The sequence below is a fragment of the Lycorma delicatula genome, chromosome 2 (genome assembly GCF_047948215.1).
Source record: "Lycorma delicatula isolate Av1 chromosome 2, ASM4794821v1, whole genome shotgun sequence".
In the NCBI taxonomy this organism is placed as follows: Eukaryota; Metazoa; Arthropoda; class Insecta; order Hemiptera; family Fulgoridae; genus Lycorma; species Lycorma delicatula.
The window spans coordinates 139239462-139263155 of NC_134456.1; the positions used below are offsets into that span (position 1 = coordinate 139239462).

Genomic DNA, 23694 nt, shown 5'->3' on the forward strand with positions numbered 1-23694 from the left:
GAGCATTAAGATAGGTATTATTTTGTATAATAAAATGGTACCACAGCACATATAATAACTAAACACTTAAAATTTTTTCATCTGCCACTTTAAAAAGTATTTCAGCCCAATCCCCCAATCCCCAAAGTCTCCTGATATTAAATTATCAGAATTGTTTTCTAGTGTATTATGAAAAATGCTATAAGCAATAACAAAAAATTTCATACTATTTACTGAAGGTTAACATAAAAAATTAAATTAAAAAAAATTATAGAAGCTTAGGTGATTAGTCTATTGTGGATTTCAACATCCCTTTCTAGTTAATGTACAAACGTAATTGTTAAAAGAGCAGTTTGAGAATGAGCACTGACTTCCAAGGAATGAAACTGAATCTTGGTTTCTCTTGGACTGGATTGGTTGTTGTTTTCATCTTTTCTTTTACATTCAACTGATTAAAGTAACTATAGATGGGTACTTCTTTGTGCAGTAATGAAATTCAAGAAAATAATATTCTTTGAATCCTGGAACATAGCAAGTATGATCTTACTTGCTGAAGAAATTACTTTTAGTTCTTGAAGAGTCAAGTTGTTTTGTATATATTCAATTATTGTACGTATCCAATGGAAACTTGCTTTTTCAATTCGGGAGTAATTGTCTATTTCTCTTGCAAACATGAAATTATATCACAGTTGCTAAACAGTTTCCTTACACTGGTGTGCTCACCTGGTGACTTCATGTGCAGTATTTCTTAAACATGCACAATTTTCACAAAAGTTCAGCTCCTAACTTTTGGGATAATTATGTCAAGGTTATTTGCTGACTCGCTTGAAAATTTTCATCAATTTTCTATATCTGTTAGAGTTAACAAATATTCCCGGTTACTGAGAACAAGATAACATTTTCCCTTATACTACAGGCAAAAAATATTACGGAGTTTGTAATATGCTAATAAATATTCTATTATTATAACGATCATAGCATTATTGATTTAACAGATAAAAAAAGGAACGTTTTTTGTATTACCTGTTTATTTTTTTCCTAATATACTTAAACATTTTAGAAAAAGTTAGACATTGAAACAAATTTCTATTCAAAATTTATTTTCAATTATCACACAGTCTATCCATCTGATCTATAAAGAGAAAAAAAAGGATTACAGTATGAAAATTAAAATATATGAAGTGGTGAACGAAAATTAATTTTTGCATCTTATGACTGCCTGTTCAAAAAACTCAGATGTTATCTTTGAGAAACAGATTTGTAATTGAAACAATTGACTAGAGCTCAAATTTAAATAATTCATGTGTTTTTACAGTTCAGCATTGATTTCAGAAAATTTTCAAAAACAATTAAATATCAGTCAATAAAACCTGTTTGATTCTTGTAAAGATATTTTATGATTGTAATCCACAATACATAAAGCTGGAATGATGAGATAAACATTGTTACACACTTCACCTGTCTTTAATCACAAATAAGGTGACATATGTTGGTGAATGTCAAAATCCTGGGTGGCTAGTATTAGAAACTTGTTTCTCAGCCAGCTAAGTAGCTAAAGTATAAAATAAAAAGAACAAACATTTGTCACTATCATTATATCTGTAGATACTACACTGTACTCTGAACTTGATAAAATAAAAAATGGGTAAGAAGAAAATTTTAAATGAGACACAATTTAAAAATAGTAAATTTATTGCTGTCAGTAATAATCAACTGATTCTATTTTAAAAAAAATCATTAACATTTTAATGCATGTATTTATTTCTATGTTTACTGTAGAATATATATATATATATATATATGCTATTAATATCTCTTGTTTTAATACAATTTTACATAGAAGTTCAATTCAGATATATTATTCAATATAACAAACAAAGCTTTTAATCACAAAATAATTAGAACTATGTATTTTTAACTTTGAAACAAGCCAACTGCAGACGCATACTGGAATGGAAAACTTTTAAAACATCATCAACGACTCTGAAAAAGAACATAAAATTGGTGTAATTAATAAAAGATTTGAAATTGTGAATATGAGGATAAAGATTAAGGATAATACTTATCATGATATCATATCACATAATAATACATAACATATACCATGAAATGCATAATTATATGTAAATAAAATAATATATGCAATAAGCAGAAATTAGTTGAAAAACTTATAAGTAATGTAGAATATTATAGTTGAACAATCAAATAACCAACATCAAACCTTTGACCAACATCAAATAACCTTTTTAGAAATTTTAGATTTATTAAAAATCATTTTCTGGAAGTTTTCAATTACAAAAACATTAAACAGCATCTCCATCAATAATTGTTGTTCATAAGCAGGTATTTGATAGATTTAAAATTCATACTACATACTAATTTTAATCTTTCTTGATGTAAATTATCCAACATATAAGAGGTAAGAACAAGTCATATGTGAGCAGTCTAAATTAAAAATTAATTCTTTTTTACAAATTTTTAAATATACATTAACAAACCTTTCTGCAGTCTACTGATAACAATTGTTTAACAATTAAAACTTCATCTGTTTAGTTTTGAAGTAAAATTTTTGTAAATGGTTTCAGAGTGTAATCTTGTTCTCCAGTTTATTTAAATAACTGTTCAATACAGTCTTAATTTATAAAAAAAGCTGGCAAAGAATTGTATAACTTTTCAAGCTACGCAATTCATTTTTTTTTCATTTCAGTGAATTGAATACTTGAAATCCATTCTGACTATACACATATTTACATATATTAATTGTAATTTTTAAAGCTAAGAAGCTCAACAAAATAAGGCAATAACCAAAATTTTTAGTATTAGTATATTAGCATCACAATTTTTAAAAATATTTTTTTGACTTTTTGAAAATTTGGGGGTTCATGCATTAAGGGCCTTTTTTATGAATAAAATATTCACTAAAATTAATTTTAAATAAATTAAAATAAAAATTTAAAAAAGATTTCTTCAAACTTTTTTTTTTAAATTTGGGATCCTCCCCATCAGAGGAGGGATATGAGTAGGGTATTAAGTTACTTTAGTGATTTCAGTGTTTAACAAAATATATTTTGGGCATTAAAAACTTGAAACTGTGAATTTTTTTTATTTTGGGAGCTTCCATACTCAAGGTGAAGCATTCAGGTAAAATCATTTTTTAAGAAAAATATCCAAAGTAGTGATAATAATTTTAAAAGAACTTTTTAAAACTGTTTAAAAATACATAGTTACAGCCACAATTAAAATAAAAAAAATTGAAATTTTCCAGTGATCATTTTCTGCTAATTTTTTTTTTAAAGAAATACTATAATGTAACAGATATGGAAAAATAAGATGTATGAAAATCTTTTGCTAAAGTGCCCCAGTAAAGATCTGAAATTTTATTTTAGCCAAAAAAATTACACATTTCCAATTTTTGCAAAAATTTAACACATTCTTTCCTTCAAAAGGTAGTATTTGTCTACCCAGTTTGAAGAAAATTCATCAATGGGTCAAAACATATAAGACCAGAAAAAGCCCAATACATACACATTTTTTAGACATTTTTTGGAATAAAAAAATTTTCCACAGATTATTTACAATTTAATTAAATCTACTTTTTCATTAAAAAAAATGTAATGTCTCTTTAAGGGACAAAACTTATAAAAAAGGCCATTTTTTTACAATTTTATAAATTTACCAAAAAATAGTTGTAGTTGCTATAACAGTATATATCACTATAGCCAGGAAAATAAAAATAAATAAATAAAACTAACTTGATAAAATGAATTTCAATCCTGATTTCTTTACTTCATTTTGCACCCAAAACTGATTGTCTATACTTTTTGCCTTTCTTTGCCAATGGTCTTACACTCTGGTAGAGTTATTAATTAAATATCATGAAATTTAAATAAAGGAAACCAAATGGAGTAATTCATTAAAAAAAAATATATCCTAAAAGTAATTCTGATCACAATAATAATGAGAAAAGAATTTTAAAACAGATCCAAAAATCCTCTTTTAGTGATATTGGTAAGTAAGGTTAAACATAAATAAAAACAATGGCAAAATTTTAGTTCATACAGACGGCTACGGTCATGAATATGGCAACTTTAATACAAAATAACTTAAAAATAGGTATGAAGTCTTTGTTAATGTCAACTCAGATGCTTTTACAAAATAAATATTTGCTCTAATAAAATAAAAGTAAATAAACATTACAGTAAAAAGATTTAGATCAACTGATTAGAGAGCAGTTAGCACAGATATTATGCCATCATTAATGTGGATATTGTCACTACCATCCTTCATACTATCATCTATGGAATACTATACTGTCATACATACTATCATCTGGAAATTTTCTATGGAATATTATAACTTTAGTTTTCTCAAATGAAATTAACAAATGATAATAAGAAACAATAATAGTCAAGTGGATCTTTAGAGAGCATCCTCCAATTTTTGCATTATAAACTTATACTACCAGCACAGAGAATAGAATTTATGGTTATTTCTTGAGTCACTATAACTCCCCCATTAATTTTTTATTTCTGCATCTATATAGATACACATAAATAGGAAAGATGAAAACAGACAACCCTGCTTCAAACCCTTTATAGTATCACCTCTTCCTATGTTACAATTTCAAGGGGAGATAATAAATTGTGGATAAAAGGTTAAGGTAACATTCACTAACTAGAAACTAATAGATTTACAATTAGTCTATGAATTTCTATACTGACTTCAGAATAATAGATATCCAATATATAAACTGTTATCAACGAAATAACAATCTTTATCTGATATTGATAAACAATATAAAAATAACATAATATATACTTTGTTTTAGTACGTAATTTTTTGACAACAGTCAAAACTTCAAACATCTTTTTGATCAATCTGTATATTTATACAGTACTACAATGACACATCTTAGTTATTATCAAAACTAGAAATAAGCACATTGGGCAGCTTTTACATTGAAGAAAATAAAAATGGATAAATATTAAACATAAAAAAAGTACAGGAAATTTAAGAATCAATCACAATCCACGTAAATTAAAATTATAATTCACTCAAGTTACAGTCAAGTCAAAATGTAATTCGTAAATTTTTAGGTGGTTACCACAGACAAATATCAGTCAACGAACTAATATTAGTGCTGACTAGTGCTGTATAGGCTTAAAAAAAATCTTAAGGTATAATGAAAAATTAAACAGAGCAATTTATAATGTGTACAACATATGAATAGTTTTGTAGAACACTTAATCATATCTTAATTTTTTTTTTTAAATTAAAACATAAAACTAAACAAAGGGAGTATAATTCACATTACACATAAATTATACAACAAAATACCCACTTTGTTTCTCCTGGCTTGAGAGGCGGAATTGCTTCCACAGCTTCTGTAAAGAAAGACCTGCAAATAGAAAAAAAAAATAATAATACTAACACAAATAAATAAAAGAATTACACAAAAAGACAAAAATTCAGTAAATAAGTTAATGCGACAGCAGACATTTCTAGATTTACTTAATAAAAACTGTAATTATAATTAATAATAACCGTTATAAGAATTATAAAAAAAATCTAAAACTAAATCATAACTTATTTCTGGATGAAACTAATATTAGCAATGAGGCATTTTTCACAACTAATATTTGCTTCAAATGACCTTGACATGGTCCTGTTGCTGCCTCCATTCAACCACTATCAACTGCTGTCCGATTCACTTTATTTATTTTTGCGATAAAAACAGTAACTAACATGGAGATATGGTAAGTAGTAGACTAATTAATGAGGTCAATACAGTATACAAACTAGCATATGTATGCCAACACTTCATGAGAATTTTCTGTATACTTCACACCACCTGTATATAGTTTAAAAACAGCATACTTTTCTACTGTGAAATGACAAATTCTGTTTGTGTGATAAAGGGATGGTGAGAAATGTTATTATTGACATCATTTAGAAGACTGGCTTTCATTTTTTGATTGGGATTACATTGATTTTCATCCCATATCAAAAACATAGTACTAGGTATTTTATGTTTTTTAAGACAAGAAATCAAGCATATTCTTAATCTATTATGTGTTTTTGATTTGATATACAATTCTAGTATATATGTTATCTGCCTTCTTTCCATGGTACCTTACTGCATTTTTGGAGGACATTCAAAGTTTATATTCTACAATAAATTCATCATAGTAACAAAAACCATCAATTTATTTACTTAAAAAACATTCTTTCTTTGAGAAACATCTAATAATATGAAACTTTATGGAGATGGGAGCATTGTTGAAACTGAATGAGGATAAATTTTAAAAAACAACTTAATTTTAAAAAGTTAAAAAAATTTAGAAAATGCACAATGTAAAGTTAAGAAGTAAAGAGAAATTTTTATTTTCCTCTCATGTCTTCATGTCTTGCAGCAATGGCCATTTTGGTGTAAACCACAACCTTATATCACTTGATCACTGGAAGTATTGTTTCATTGAAATCTATTTGTGGTTGTGTTTAACAGTCAATCTAAAATGAGTGCTCCTTGGTGTGATTACATCAAAGAAGAAATGCAAGCAATGATAAATTTTCTCTGTTTGGAGAGGTGAAACCAGAAGAGATTATTTGTAGAATGCAGCAACGATGAGGAAAGAATTGTTTGAGTGGAAGCAAGATATATGAATGGACTGATTATTTTAACGAGGTAGGATTTCTCTCTGTGATAAATAACAGAAAGGTGAAGGTGTTTCACTTAAACGAATTACGATAAAATCAAAGCAGTTAAACAATGATTCACAATAATTAATGAATTATAGTTGAAGAAGTAAGTTAATCATATACCTCAGTATTTTCAATAATCCACGATTCTTTAAACTTTGGAAAGTCTGTGATTACAAGATTTCATATTAACTAACAAACAGCCACAAAGAACATTTTTTTAAATTCTCACAGAAGCTTTTGAAACATTATGAAGGAGAATCATTACTGAAGTGGATATCAACCACTGTTGTGATAATGGTCCATCAATTTGAACCTGAGAGTAAGCGACAAAGTTTAGTATTAAACATCCTTCATATTCAATGCAAAAAATTCAAAACTCACTCATCTGTAGCAAATATTTTAATGATGTTAATATTCTGGGATGTGAAAGGTCTAGTTTTTATATAGTCACTTTACATCTAAAGCTGAAACTTAGAATAGTGAAAAAAAGGCTAAAGGTGTGGTAAACTTTAACTGAGCCAAAGCTGTGATTTTGCTTCAGAGTAAGACTTGATCTCCACAGATAACAAAAAAATTCTTTGCCTTCAAAATCTCAGCAAAGTGATTTTCATTTTTTGAACCATTGAAAGAACAGTTTCAAGGAAATAATTTTTGTTCTGATGAAGAGGTCTTACAAGTTGTGCAGCAAAGTTAGGTATTCACAAGATCGAAATACTTCTTTCAGAAATGAATTCAAAAGCTTGTTAAAACAAAGATTAAGATGTAAGATGCAAGTAAAGGTAAACTATTTTACCTTACAGGTGCAAGGTAAAATAATTTAAAGTAATTTAAGGCAATTGAGGTAAGAAAATAATTAAAACTAAAAGATTAAACTGAAAAACAAATAAAATTATTTATAAAACAAATCAGTGATAGGTTCTAACTCTCTGTACACAACTTTGTCGGGCATAATCCACCACTACCCATCTTCTGGTACTTTTTTATTGATGCAGGTTCTTCTAATTCTTCTTTTGATTTTTCTGGATTCTGTCTGTCTTTGATTATTCTTTCATGTGGAAGAGTGTTTCTGCTGCAAAGGCAGCTTCCAGTTTTATAACTGTACTGCAGCGTCTTATTTTTGCATTTGATAATTTTTTTATTGTAAGTGTACCAGGTAATTTTTGAGCTTTAGCTAATTTGTTTCTTCTTATATGGATTGAGGTTTTTTTGTTTAGGTTATTATTATTTCTCTGGGGTATCTAAATTGGATTACTATTTTGATTTTATTATCCATTTATGTTTACTTCTTTTAATTGTGTAGATTTTTTGGACATAATTTCTGTCTTTTCAAATGATATTTTGAGGCCAGTTTTATTTGCAATGTTTTGAAGTACTAATATCTGTGATTTAGTTTCATCGATGTCGTTTGCTAGCAGTACCAAGTTGTCGGCAAAACCAAGCCTATATTGTCTTGATTTTATGGCCTATTTTTACTTTTGGGGGCATTTTTTGAGTGCAGTTGAATAATAACGGTGAGAGCCCATCACCTTGATACAGTCTTGTTTTGATCTTAAATGTTTCTGAAAGTCATCTCTGAATTTTACCTTCAACTTAGTGTATGAGAGTCAGTTTTATCATGTTTATTAATTTGGTATGTAGTCCAAACGTGTTAGAATTTTTAGTAGTGATTCTCAATGGAAGCAGTCACAAGCTTTTTTGAAATCTACAAATGTTATCACCTGTTTCTCTGTTTCTTTTCCTGTTGTAACCCATTATTAGATTGAGACTCATGATCTGGTCTAGACAGCTTTTCCAGGGTCTGAAACCTCCCTAGTATTCTCCTAGTTCTTTCTTGAGTTGTAAACCGATCCTGTTGAGGATGATTCTTGAAAGAATTTTGTATGTTGTGTCTAGAAGTGAAATTCCCTTGTAATTGTTAGGATAAATTTTGTTCTCCTTTTCTGTGTAGCAGATGGATGAGGGCTGACATCCAGTATTCTGTAGTTCTTACATCATATGTTGACAAGCTGTTGTATGAAGGGAAATTTTTGCTGATTTTCCTGCATGTTTCCAGGTCTCTACAAAAATCTGATCTCTCCTGTTGTGTAATTCTTCATCTTACCCATTGTTTAGTAGACTTTTTTTAATGTGGGAGGATTGATTTTTTCTGGTGTTGTTATTGAGGTGATGGTGTTGAAGTTTAGTAGTTCTGTCGGTTCTTCGCAATTTAGGAGTCTTTTGAAATATTTTGCTAGGATTTCCGTGTAGTCTTTATTGTTACTGCCAGTTTACTGTTTTCATTCTTTATTAGTACGGTTGGGAGTTCAAATTTTTGGAGTGATTTTTGAAGGTTTTGTAGTAGTCTCTCGACTGTATTTTGTTGAATTCTATTGACTTAAGTGTGTCTTTATGGTATTGCTTTTTTAATCTCCTTAGGGTTCAGGTGGTTTCTTTTCTTTGTTTTACTAGATTTTGGAAGGATGTTTCTGATTTTTGAAATTGGTAAAATAGTCGTGCTTGATGTCTTTTCTTCTGTTTCATCACATTCGCTATTCCACCACTGATGTTTTTTATAGGATTTGATTGGAGCTAATTCTTCTGCGATTTGTTTAAGGTTGTTGACTAAATCTTTGAGTTTATTCATGACTGTTATTTTTCAATTACTTTTTGATGATTTTCATTCTTGATTAGTTAGGTAGGGTCCATTACTTTTTTTTTTTTTAGCTTTTGGGGCTTGGTTTTGTTGCTTTATTTGGAGAGTAAATTTAATTTTAATTTTGACTATAGTGTTCTGAGTCTGTGTCTAGCCCTTGGAGAACTTTAAAGTTTAGATCTCCTTGTGGTGGTGTTTGTCTAGTTGGCATTCTCCTTTAGTGTAGTCAGGGTATTTCCAGGTTTTGAGTTTTTGAGGTTTCCTCTTAAAATATGTGGATTTCGAGATTAGACTGTGGTTTCTACAGAGATTGATGAGTCTCTGTCTGTTTTTGTTTGTTTTCTTATGAGGGGGTCATTATACAATGGTGTCAAGGTATTTTCTTTCTCTGCCTAGTTGAGCATTGAAGTCTCCAATTAATTGTCTGACATGATTTTTGGGGATGTTATCTGTAGTCAGGTCGAATAGATCCCAGAACTTTTCTGTCTCTTTTGGTCGTTTGGAAAATTATTTTTATTATTAGAGGGTGCAAAGGGCATTTATTATAGTGTAGATTTTATTTGATGCTTTTACAGTGCATGTTGAGATTCTTGGGGATTATGATTTGAATTCTTGCATGAAGTTTATTATTTTGAGGCTGACTAAAAAGCCTGTTCCAAACTGTGAGACATTTTTCATCACTCTCTTCCCAGGTAAACCTATGTAGAGTCTATATCCTTGAAATTCCATCGTGTCCTGGTTGATGTTTATTATTTCCTGCAAACCCATGATGAGAATTTTGTTTTGGTCCATCATGCCAGTCATTATTTTTAGTTTACCAGTCTGCATGAGCAAATTTACACTGTGTGAAAATGTAGGTGATTTGCTTTGGTTTGATTTTGGACTTCATATTTTTCTTGTTTATGTGTGTAGTGTCAAGGCATTCCAATGCTTCTGATCACATGTTATCTTCTAAGTGGCAGCCCACCGTATCCAAATGCTGCCTTTTCTGAACTCTAATGTTACTTGGTTCAGCCAGTGCAGTATTCCTTAAAAGACCTTTCATGACTGAGTGTAAAGGGGTCACCTGTTACACCTCTAGATGTGATTGAGTGAGATGTGATCTGATGATAAATGAAGTTGTAAAGTTTGTTTAGATTCAGTTCAACAGACAATTTTCTCCTGTTTGTTCTAAATATAATATATCCAGGCACTCTGCATGGAGACTCAATATGACTTTTGTTAAATTTTTTACTTTGTAGAAAAGTTACTAAGTCTGATCCTAAACATTATATCCATAAGGTATATTTTATATATATATATATATAAAACTCAGCCTAATACAACTCATACTTTATAAGGCATACGAGGTCTGTAAATAAAGTAATGAGACTGGTTCAGAAAAACGTTTTATTTACAATCCAATTATACATGGACTCTATCACCTTCGAAATAGTTCCCTTGGGAAGGCACGTAAACTCCATCAAATGGTTTTCCCACTCTTCATAGCAGTATTGGAACTCAGGAAACCAGAATATGATGTCCTTAGAGGTGTTTTTTTAAAGTTGGGAACAGGAAACAGTCACACGAACTCAAGTCAGGTGAATAATGTGGTTGAGGAACTACAGGAATGTTTTTCTTTGCCAAAAACTCATTAATTGAGAATGCAGTGTGACAAGGTGCATTGTCATGATGTAGTATCCAGTTGTCTTTGATGGCTGGTCTCAAGTGGGCAACTCTTTTCCGCAGTCTTTCAAGAATTTCTCGCTAAACAAATTAATTTGCAATCGGTCCTATAGCCAAACACTCCATATGGACAATGCCATTACTATTGAAGAAACAAATTAGTATGGTTTTGATTTTTGATTTGCTCATTTTTGCTTTTTTGGGATGTGGTGAGTTTGAAGTGTGCCACTCCTTGCTTTGGCATTTTGTTTCTGGGTTCTACTCAAATATCCAAGATTTATAATCAGTAATAAAATTTTTTTTAGAAAATCAGAATCAGTTTCAATTTGCCCTAGAAGATCGCAGCGCACTTCCACCCTGTTGTTTTTCTGTTCAACAGTGAGGTTTTTTGGGACCAATTTTGGAAATTTTGTTCATGTCCAATTTGTTTGTCAAAATTTGATGGACTGGTACGGTTCAAATTCAATTGATTTGCAATAATTCTGATAGTTAACTGCCAATCGTACCGTATCAAGTCTCTGATTCGCTCACATTGTCATCACTTTTTGACATTAATAATCTTCCAGAACGTGGATCATCCACAACTAATTCCCCGCCATGTGAAAATGTTTTAAACCACCTAAAAACTTGGGCTCGTGACACAGCATCATCTTCATGTGCCTTTGTTATATTTGAATTATATTTTTTATATATAATATCTATCAATCAGGTATGTATCATATCCATTTTTTACAGCAACATTCTTTATACTATTTATTTCGTTATGCAATTCTTTTGTTATCATTTGTATAATATTTTATTGCTCTACTTATCATATTTTTTTAAATATTAATTTTTTTTTAATACATATATATATATAGCACAGTTCTTTTTTTTGTACTTAAAATATAAAATATAAAAGACAAAAACTGAAAAACAAAACATTTCAAGATAGCTATTAAAAGGTACAGCATACTGAACCAGACTATCAACTGTATGGTTGTAACAAGTTCCATGAATCTAAAAAGGAAAGCTAATGGTTAATAAAGCTGAATGCAGCTAAGACAACTTAAGGACTGAAAATTAAAGAACAGAGTACTGAATAGAATATATTTCATAGAGCTTTAATTTGCTACTCACTGTAAATTAATCGTATATCTTTTAATAAAAGATAAGTATCTTTTAAAAGATACTTGTAGTAGAAGAAAAATCAAAGAACAATCTTCACATATATAAAAGATTTTGCAAGTTCAATAGAAAATGTCAATGAAACAATAACAGTCATAGGTTGTATTCAGCTGAAAGACTCAGAAAATGGATATTGTAAGTTCTACCAAAAATGTTAACTGCTACAATCAAAATATCTAATAATACTTATGGCTTGACATAAATATACAAGATTGCTAGTCATAACTACAGCACTAAATCAAAGAAACATTATTAACACAATACAGAACACTGATAATATAATACACTAGCTATCTATTGCAGCTTCACCCACACTATATGGTTACTTGTGTTTCTCGTAGCAGTCAATCTTTTTATTTTATGTTTTTTAGTCAAGTAACCAGAGGCAGATGCAGCCAGTCACACATACAATAACGGTGGCAGTGGGTGTGTTAGTTAAGTCACAGCACCATATACCTCGCATCCCTTAAAAACACCTGAAAATGGTTTTTAAATATTCATCTAGAGAGTATTTATAAGCCCAAATCTACTGAATATCTCGTTTACTATAGTTGGGATTGAGAAAATTTACCATCATTGTTCAAAATTTCTATTACCTTTCTTCATCCCCTTTCAAGGTCAAATTTCAAAAATCTAGAAATTGGTTTATTGACATGAAACACTGACCAAAAATCAGGTTGATTTCTTCATTTGTTACAAAGAGATTAAAAGAACAAGGTTTAACAAAATTCAAAAGTTCATTTTAACCCTTGAATCTAGGAATTTCAAAAAATCTAGAAATTGGTTTTTAGATATTCATAATCAATCATTCAGTTGAAGCCCAGCTGACACAGTGAGAAACATTCACAGTTCACAATTCATTAAAGTTTCTGCTTCAATTGGCAAATCTCCATTACTACATGTATATATATAAGACAAAAGTATTACACAATTTCCCACTAACAGTGCAGAATTCAACAATGCCTCTTGCCTTATGCTTATTGTTTTTTTCATTTAATAGCGTTTTTAAGGGTTTCCCTTAGCATCAGTTTATAAAAGTTTTTTTTTTTTTTTAAATTACACAATAAACTCAAAACATAAAATTGTCAACATAATCTGTACTCTTATACCATATGAATATATTCATATGTGTATATGTATATACATATATATTAGATACGAAATATATCCAAAAATCTTCTCAGTTATGCCAAGAAACATGGGTAAAAATTTGGTCACGATTGATCCAGTAATTTTTTGTTTATCCTGAACAAACAAAATTCCTCTTCCTCTTTATATAACAGTATAGATTAATAGAAGACATCTATCATAATTGTTATCCAAATAAAATATTATTTTGAAGAATAGTATTTGTTCAATAGCAACTGCTGAATGTGTTGAATGCTCATATATTATTTTTGCTGATGCATAGTTAGTTAAGACTAACTGTTGATTTGTAACAGGGTTATAGTAGTTACGAATAGTATAATCTATAATAAAATCTTGTAATTAGCACAGTTTCAAAATTTTGAGTTACAAATTAAAACAGTAACATAAATATTAATAAAAATTTAACAATTAATGTAATATTAACAGATTACTGACTCTGCTGTGGATGTTGTATAGTTCGAAAAAGTCTGCTTCAATGCAGTAACATCAATGCGGGCTTGCTTATTACCATTTGTGCTGAATTTAGTAACACAAGACATCAGACGTGATAATTCCTCAGCTACTGTTTCTACTATCTGTGACAAAATACCATGAACATGCTTTGGAGAAATACAATACACCTACAACAAAATGGTATAAAAAAAAATACAAAAATAGAGATGGTTAAATAAAAATTCAGTGACAAACAATAACATAATTTAAAATTGCTTTTAATTTAAATGTAACTTATATGATTGATTAAATTATACACATTTTAATAAGTATACTTTTTATAAGATTTACATGGTAGTTTATAATTGATTCTTACATTGTTCAATTTTAAGATATTTCTTATTTATTAACTATTGGCTAATGGTCAGTTATTGTTGCTTTTCTTTGTTTATAAATTACCTTCATTTATGCATGGTGAAAAAATGAGTTTTGTAGCATATGAAACCTACTAGGATTTGAATCCTGAATTTTGATAAAACGTAAAGATGATACTGCTCTACCATGGAGGTTGGCAATATCTGAATTTATGTTTAATTAAAGAAACATTAAATAGAACTCATTGAAACATATTATCTGTGAAATTCACTATTTACAAAATTTGTAAATTCACAATTTAAAAAATATTGTTTGAATTCAAACAATATTTTGACTTGGCTTTTCTAACAAATATAAATATTTCAAAACAAAACAAACAAAAGCTTAAACAATTTTCTATGAATACAGCAGACATCACTCAGATACAATAATATTAACATAATAATTATCACAATATGCAATTTAAATTTACCTCTGCATGTACTGCAATTATATTAACTATAATCTCTTTGGCATATGGACGAAGATCTGTTGGAATGTGCTGTGTGTCCCAATCAAATCTTCCTAAATACATGGACGGTTCAATTGTTCCAACCAATGGATCACTCTTATGTTCAATATAAGTTTCAATTATGCGTTTTTCAAGTCCAGATAATGCAGTTGTAACAGCTGAAAATGCATCTTGTAATGGTGGATAACCATGACGATTCAATAATTCAGTTAATCTAGGGAGTATTTCACGTTTTGTATAATCACAATTACTCAGTGTCGACAACAATCTTTGTTCCCAAACCTGAATAAAAAAATAAAAATACTTAAATATTAAAGCCCACCTAATGCATAGGAAAATGTAAACATATCATAATGATATAGTTTTAAATTTTAAATGTAATATCTACACAATGTCATACAATAACAATCGAGTAAACTTTTTGAGAATACTTGATTGATTGATCTAATCACTTACTAGTGTACAACTCCAAGTTATCATTTACACCATCAAACCAAAACTCATCACATAAAAAAAAACTATGCAACTTAAATCTTTTACACTTAAAAAAAATAACACAGTTAGGCAAGATGAAGCATAAGAATAGAGAAAAGAATAAAAAAATCAAGGCAGTAATAGAAATGAACTTAAACAAATAATGATTTAATGAAAAAAGTGAACAATTATACAATACTTCATTACGCAAAAAAAGGAAAATTTTATGGATAATTATAAAACCACTTAGATATTACATTTTAGAAATCTTGAATTTTCAAATATTTACATAAAAAACAATTACATTTTGGAAATTTACTGTTAGACACTTCCTATATCTTTAAAAAATGAGGAGAGATGTTAGATTAATATTATTATTATTATATTACAATAACATACGTACATTACATGAGACTAATGTTGTAAAATATTTTATTTTAAATTTATACATATTTAGTTATTATCCCCAATATACACCCCTCTTCTATCCCTACAATGCTCAATGTGATTTTTCCATTGTTAGAAACAGTGCTGGAAGTTTTCTTCTGTGAGCTCTTTCATTACATGTGCCGCTTTTTCTTTCACAGCTTCAACAGTCTGAAATCTTGTCCTTTTAATGCAAGTTTGACCTTGGGAAACAGATAAAAGTCACACGATGCCAGATCAGGTGAATAAGGCAGATGATCAGATGTATTGACAGACAATGCAGTGTGAGCCGGTGTGTTGTCTGATGAAGAACCCACAACTTTTTCTTCCACAATTCAGGTCGGTTTTCTTATTTTTTCATGGAGTTGAGCAAGGACTTCAAGGTAGTAATGATGATTAATAGTTTGACCTTCAGGAACTCAGCGACTTCAGTGAATCTGTTTTTCACGTGGAAGGGCAACCTGGGCGAACATCATCTTCAACATCTTCTTGGCTATCTAGGAAATGTTTAAACCATTCAAAAACCTGTGTACGTGACATACGTTCATTACCATACACCTTTTTTTAATAAAAGATAAGTTTCAGTAGCGGTTTTTCCAAGATTCATATGAAACTTCATGACAATTCTTTGCTCTAATAAAACACTGAACATTTTTTCAGCAAACCAAAAAAAAACAGATGTTATCCAAACGAAGGCCACAGCCAGACTAATGTGTCTACAGAAACTGGAGTGGCAAGAACTGAAAGAGAAGGCTTCATGCTTCACGCTACACAGCTGTTGGTCATACGAATTTGGCGCATGCGCAGTTCTTCTGTAGCAGCATTAGTGTTGTTACTTTTATATATATATATAAAACCATTTGTAGGAACACTTAACAGAAGATAGTGTGAATATAAAATCCCTCACTATAATTAAATTACAGCAAAATGTAATTTAAATTAAAAATAAAACAAAATACAATAAAAGTAACTATTTAAAACTAAACAATGCCAAGTAACTCACCAATCCTGAGTGACGACTATGGTCTCTAAAATGTGCTGGGGATCCAATTAATTGGGATACAGCTGATGAATGGTCACCATCATCATTATTTATTAATTTTTCCAAAGTCTACACACAAAAACAAAATAAAAATTGAAATAAATGCCCACATGTCACAACATGAACTCACAAAAGGTTAAATAAATAGAGAAAAGTAGCAAAAATAAATCTCTATGGTGTAAAATTATATGCTAAAATATTTAGCTTACTCAAAGAATATTAAACATTAGACAACTATTAATTACTACAAAAATATCTACACTGTAAAACAAGCTTAAGTGAAATTAGAACATTACCTGAACAAAACTGATAAGCAAATTTTGCACTTTGGAAGATAATTCCTTCTTAGCATTATCATTTTCTAGTAACTGCGATTCCCTTATACCAGATTGTAATACTATCTCTTTAACTAGTGTAACTGCCTCTGAAAAGATCTCTTCAAACATATTAGGCTGTAAAAGATATATTAAATACATAACATTTTACTAAAGTACCTTACAAAAAAAATTAACAAAATTGCATATTAATAAACAGAATGAATTTTGTTAAAAATATGAATTGATGAGTTATATATAAATCACTGAGTCTACTTTGAACTGAGCAGTAAAAAAATAGAAAGTTTTATTTATAATTAAGAATTATTTACTCTACCATAATAGTTTATTACTATATTGAATCTTTAATGAATAACTTTACTAAAGCTGACAGAGTGGTTATCAAGAAAAATGTATCTTAGCAGAAAATGAAGTTTCTTATAACTCTTGTTAAGTATTCAATAAATAATACAGTCAATTCTGATTTATTGGAACACAACAGGACTGGAACATTTTGGTTCAATTAAACGAATTTGTAAATTATAGCTTATATGATACTGTACTGCATTAAACATAACACACACACATTCTACATGCAAGTTCTACCAATATATACATAAGATACAATATACTGCAGTCACAAAAATTTAATGTGAAATGTTTTAAAGAATTGTTCCACAAAACCGGGCTGCCTCAATTAACCCGTGGGCCAATTATCCGGAATCGATTGACATTAAATGTGAAGCAATTTACTGCTTCACAGCAGATTCAATTACAGTTTATCAGTTGGTATTATCCAAATGTTAAACTAGTGATAATAACAACAGTTTAATACTTAGTATTACCAACAGCTGACATAACCAGTTGATGTTACCAACAGTTAGTTAACTGATTATTGCTTGGTTTTTCTAAATTTATTTGTACCTTCCATTTTTTGAGTATGTTAGATAAGTTACAACCTCCTAGTGCAAGGAGTTCAGGATACAGCAAAAAAGGAACTTATGTCCAAAATCTACACTTGCTTTGAACAATAAACTACATCAGAACACAGATTACTTTACTTTAATTGCTTTTATTTGAATCTGAATGTTAGACTGTGGATACTGGTGTTCTTTGGTGGTTGGGTTTCAATTAACCACACAGTTGCAGGAGTGGTCAAACTGAATATGTTCAAGACTACACATTTAGAGATAGATTTATACTTACACGCTAGACTGCAAACAGATGCCTTGGCATCTCTGCAGAGTACTGTTGACATCATGTTACTGTGCTGTTATTCTGTAATCTGGTATTACATAAATAAATAGTATTGCATAACAATATGTATTAATATTTGTAGTACAGTTAAGTATGTCCCCAGGTGGGAGTGGTAAAACAATTTTTTTCGTGATTGAAAGTTTAAACATACCAATTCATTGAGTACTTCAGATGTTTTTGACATACAATCAATTTGTAAATAAGAGCCAAATTACTTAGCTAACAAATACTTTTTCTATCTTTGAAAAAGAAAAATTATTTAAAAACAAAATAAGATTATTTTAATATAATTAATTTTATTAAATATGATTAAAATAAATAATTAATTACAGAAAAATAAAAATCATAATTATAAAAAAATAAAGAATGGAGTAAATAATTTGAGGAAATACTAGTGGAATTAATATACAATAGAGACTGATCTACAGAGTTTAATCCAAATGGTATCCTTAAATCAAAAAAGCATTTACTCAAGAGTTTAGAACCATTCTTAATTTTTTGTGTAATTATAATTTTGATTTTCCTGACACAATATTATGAAGATGGTATTCACGAATGCAAAATGGTCATTTGAAAACGAATCTAAGAAAATAATAAAATGGAAAAATAACATTTTTTTCAAATAAAACTTTTAAAAACATTAGACTTTTTTAAAATATCCCTGCTAATTTTCCACTCTTTGTTTAAATGAGAAGCTTTTCTTGTCTGTTTTTTAATAAACTAATTTATTTATAAACTATAAATTTTGTCCAAAACAGCATGCTTTTTTTAATGCTACATATGTGAAAAATCACGAAAGAACCATTCCTTTGGACATAAGTTGCATTATCAACAAATCACAGTTTATCAGAGTTCATGGTTCTCATTTTCGTCTTATTATTGTCATTCATAAAAAAAATTACTAAAAAGTTATATAATTACAACACTAACATTTCAAAATCTATTAATTTTTGTAGAATAAATTTTAGAAGAATAGTGAATCATTTTTTTGTGGGGTAGTATTTTCAAATGAAAATGTATAAATTTTATATGGATGAAAGTTCAATGTTCCAATATTTGACAATACTATATCATAACTTTAAGTGGAATAAACTATATTTAATTCATTAATACATAGGCTATGCATATTTAAACACATATTGTTATCATTATCCTGTTACAAATACTGATATTAGTATTTACTAATATCAGTATTTGTAACATAATAATGTTAAAAAAAAGCTGTGACTTTCTTTAACATAAAGAATCTAAGGGCAATCACTGAGTTCCGATATGCACCTTAAGTAAAATATAAAAATTTCTAAAGCTTAACATAAATATTTTCATCCTAAATACATTACTTACTACTACATTTTCTGATAAATATAAATATTCTTAATTTAAATAGATAATAAAATTACCAAGTTTGTAATGCCTCCATGATTAGGATCAAATTGTAACTGCCATGTTTCTTTTGAATGCAGCAAAGCAACCTGTTCACTAGCTTGCCACAAAGATGTACTCATGCAGTGCAACCTACAATCAAGTGCATGGTAAATCAATTTAGTTGCAGTAATCAAAACAATTTTTTTTAAAAAGAAATTGTATTAATAAATTAATTGTAATTTTTATTAAAAGTTTTAAAAAAGTTTCAATAAATTGTTGGAAAAGCTAAAAAAATCACTCATAACTGCTAACCTAAGGTAACACATCACAGAAAACATTATGTTTTTCTTGATGGCATAGATATCTGTGATGGCATAGCCATCTATGCACAATCTCTTCCTCAAGGAAAGGATTTTAAATAAAAAGTATTCAAATAAAACAACAGGTTCCATCAGTTTGTGGCAATATGCAATGGGATTCACATTAACTACTAATGTTATCATCTTCAGTCAACAGTTTAATCAAACTTGCCAGAGAAGTTATATTCAACATTCATAGAAATTTTTAAGACAAAAATATATGGTTATGAGATACAAACAAAAGCACATCATTTGCAGTAGGTCATTACAAGCAAAAAACTTGGAAAAGTTGTTATATTATTACGGTCATGTTGATTGTTTTTCTTTTTTGCAAGCAGTGGATTCTATAATGGAATGAATCATCTCTACCTTTAAACCACAAGGTTCTGGTTAAACTTTCAGTTAGGTTAATATTTTTTGTATAGTAAAAACTTCATTTCTTTATCATAAAAGAGGATTAGAGTAACTGAAATTAGATGACAGCATGCAGTTGCCAGAGTGAAAAAAATACATAGCTCTAAATTGAGAAATTCTAAGGTAACAAAATTAAAATAATATTAACAAGAAAATGTTAAATTACCAATAAGAATATTTAAATGTCACTGCCTTTTGAGTTAAGTTACAGCTCAAAATAAAAAACACCCTCCTCCAATAAAAAAAAAATGAAAACTTATCATTATCACCAAAAGGTATAGAAATTGACCCATAAAGTGTCTCCATAATGTTTCAAATCTATCCAAAACAGATTCAAATTTATAAAGAGACTATAATATATTTAGCTCACTCTATATTTTATTAAAGTTGAAAAAAGATTATGCCAAATTGTCACAGACTTTAGCTTAGCTGAATTATAAATGAATATTCATGAAAATCAAATATTCTCATGTGCCTTATGTAATAGTATATAACAAAACTACAAATCATTACAGGTAAGGAACTTAACTACAAAGTGGAAATCACTGGTCAAGCCTATTTCTACTGAATTATGTAACATCTAATAAATGTGTTAAGTAATATTTAATATATCTCTTCATAAACAATTGCATATTATATATTACAACAACATAAGTTGCAGTCTTATTTGTCTACATAACATCATTAATAATTAGTCTCCCTTTCCATTAGATATATTTTTTATTTTGACACAATACTTTTTTTTATTCTTTAAAATTTTTCTTTAAAAAGATTATTACTTGTTAGTAAATAAAGTGTCTTGTCATTTAAAAATGTAAAGCTAACTGTAAATAAAAGATATTGCTACAATTCAGCTTGCACTAAACAGGCAGTTTCAATCCATATTAAAAATGCAGTTCACAACTATGCCAATATAAAATTAATACAAACAGAGATAAGCAAGTTAGTCTGATTGAGTATTAAAAAAATGAGCATTACATAGAATCCTACAAAAATAACTAGATAAAATATAAAGGAGTATTATCAAAAGAAACATACTGTAAATCAAATAAAAGTTTGCCAACAATATCAAGAGCTTCTCCAGGTAAATCAAGAGCGATTAGGCTGATATATGATGATCGAACATATCGCAAACAATGAGAAAGCCAAGCATGAAGTTGATCAACTGTATGTGATGGCCATTGTGATTTTGTCTCAGAAGTGTGTGGTAGAACTGCAGCCCTTAATAAAGAGCAAAATAGTCCAATCATATTTAAAACAATATTCTGAAAAAGAGAATGAACAGATAAGAATAAACTTATACAAAGTACTAATTATCATTAAATAAAATAAACTATATTATTATTATTATTCGGTGACTTTAAGTGCCAGGTTCTACATGAGACACTAAAATGTGTCTTACATTGAAAGTTATCATCCAGATTTATACGTTCAAAATGCTGCTAGCGATTCACCTTAGACATTTTTGTACAAATTATAATCTTTTAAAAATCAAATAATTTGTTAAACTCTGTTAATACTCCTAATTTAGTTTTTTCTAATCTTACTGACATTAGTGTTAATAGTCTTAATTAGTGTTAATAATGCTTATGATGAAATTATAATGATGAAATTGTTAATAATGATTGTGATAATATCATTTACCTCTATCAATAATGTTACATAAGATTTTGAATTCTAATCTTATATCTGATAAAATACATACTAGAATAAATACAAATTTTGGAACAATTCAGTATTTACTAAATAAGAGTTCGATTCTGAATAATATGGATTATGATCATGATATCAAAAGTTTTGCTAAGGGATTGCAACTATGTGTTGATAACAATGTCAACAGTCAAGTACCAAAAGTAGTTATAAAAAAAGTAATTGTCCAAAGTGGTTCTCTAATGAACTACTTATTGCAATTATTATAACAAAAAACTTCCATCTTCCATAAGCTTCATAAATAATATAGATCTATTTATTAAGAATTATTTACAAAAGAAGAAAGTATAAATACAGCAGCTGCCAGGTAACAGCGAGTTTGGATGATCAGTCTGCACATCACTGCTATAGTACTGTTCTCTGAAACACTGGCACACCATCTCTTAGTAACATGAACATGATGCATGATGCGTTAGGTAGTAATCGTCACCACTCCAAGCTTGCCATTACTTGGCAGCAACTATAATACTCTTACTCATTGAGATTTATTAAATTATACTGTCAAATTTGAGGAATCGTTATTAAATGATTGCAAAAATTTGTTTAAATTTGCTATTAAAAATGACAATGATAAATCGTATCCAATTCATATGCATTTCGAAAATGAGTATATTGGAAAGGGCACTCACTGATATTATAAAACTTTCTGCTAAAAAATTTGGGACTGTCTATACTGATGATTTTTTTCTCGACTCAAGTTTACATTTAACTGTAATGATTACTTTAGTAACATTATTTTAACTGAGAATGATGATGAAAATACTGTTTGCCAACTTAATGAAGATTCATCAATGGGTCCAGATAATATTCATCCTCTTTTAGTTAAGAAATGCTCTGCCTTTTTTGTACTGTTTTTAACTAAGCTTTTCAATTGTTCTTTAAATACTGGTGTTTTTCTTAGTGTGTGGAAAATTTTCTACATAAGCAGCCTATTGTTTAAAAATGATGACAGTTCACTATTATTAATTATCGCCCTATCAGCAAATGCAATGTTTTTGCCAAACTCTTAGATAAGTTAGTTTGTATGAAAATTACTTCTTGCTTAAAGAAATTTATAATTCCTGAACAACGTAGTTTTTTGGAAGGTAAATCTGAACAAAAAACTTGTGTGTATATATGGTACATACCAGTGATGCACTAAATAATGGTTATTACCTTGATCCAATTTATATTGATTTTTGTGGCATTTGATGTAGTAAATATCAAATTACTTATTAGAAAACTTGCTATGTATGTATTTAATTGTAAATTGTTATCTTGATTGCATTCATTTCTTACAGTGTTCAGTAAGTTAAAATTGATAAATTTATCTCTAAGCCTATTTATGTTACATCTGGAGTAGGGCAAGCCATTCATTTAGGTCCTTCAGTTTTCCTATTATTTATAAATGGCATTGGCTTATTATATACTACTCAATTTTTTTATTATTTGCTGATGAAATGATATTGTTTAAGTTTATTATAAATCTGGTTGATATTCAATTGCTTCAAATTGATTTGAACTCAATGCAAAAATGATGTGATTTAAATGGTGTTACTTAAAATATATTTTCATATTCAATTTGGTAGGTTTGAAAATGATAATAATTATTTACTAAACGATAACAGCAATACAAAAGGTATATTTTATTAAAAACTTAGGCATATATTTGAAAATAAGTTATGCTTCAATGAACACATTAGTTTTACTGAATCTAAGTTACTAAAAATAGTAAATTTTAT

At 28.7% G+C, this 23694-nt stretch overlaps 1 protein-coding gene across 3 annotated transcripts in view; it reads right to left on the reverse strand.

Annotated features, from left to right (window-relative positions):
• Window positions 1-1677: 1677 nt before the first annotated feature.
• Sec5 (exocyst complex component secretory 5) overlaps window positions 1678-23694 on the reverse strand; it is a 59543-nt gene continuing 37526 nt past the window's right edge. The window contains exons 12-19 of one of the 3 annotated variants that reach the window (XM_075356316.1): window positions 21302-21528; window positions 19526-19640; window positions 16851-17006; window positions 16516-16623; window positions 14574-14894; window positions 13730-13914; window positions 5321-5377; window positions 1678-1962 (exon numbers count right to left, since the gene is read on the reverse strand). In XM_075356316.1, the coding sequence (XP_075212431.1) occupies window positions 1884-1962; window positions 5321-5377; window positions 13730-13914; window positions 14574-14894; window positions 16516-16623; window positions 16851-17006; window positions 19526-19640; window positions 21302-21528 (1248 nt within the window). In that variant the 3' untranslated portion in view covers window positions 1678-1883. The remainder of the gene's footprint in view (window positions 1963-5320; window positions 5378-13729; window positions 13915-14573; window positions 14895-16515; window positions 16624-16850; window positions 17007-19525; window positions 19641-21301; window positions 21529-23694) is intronic. The other 2 variants (XM_075356315.1, XM_075356317.1) reach the window with 2 other exon arrangements.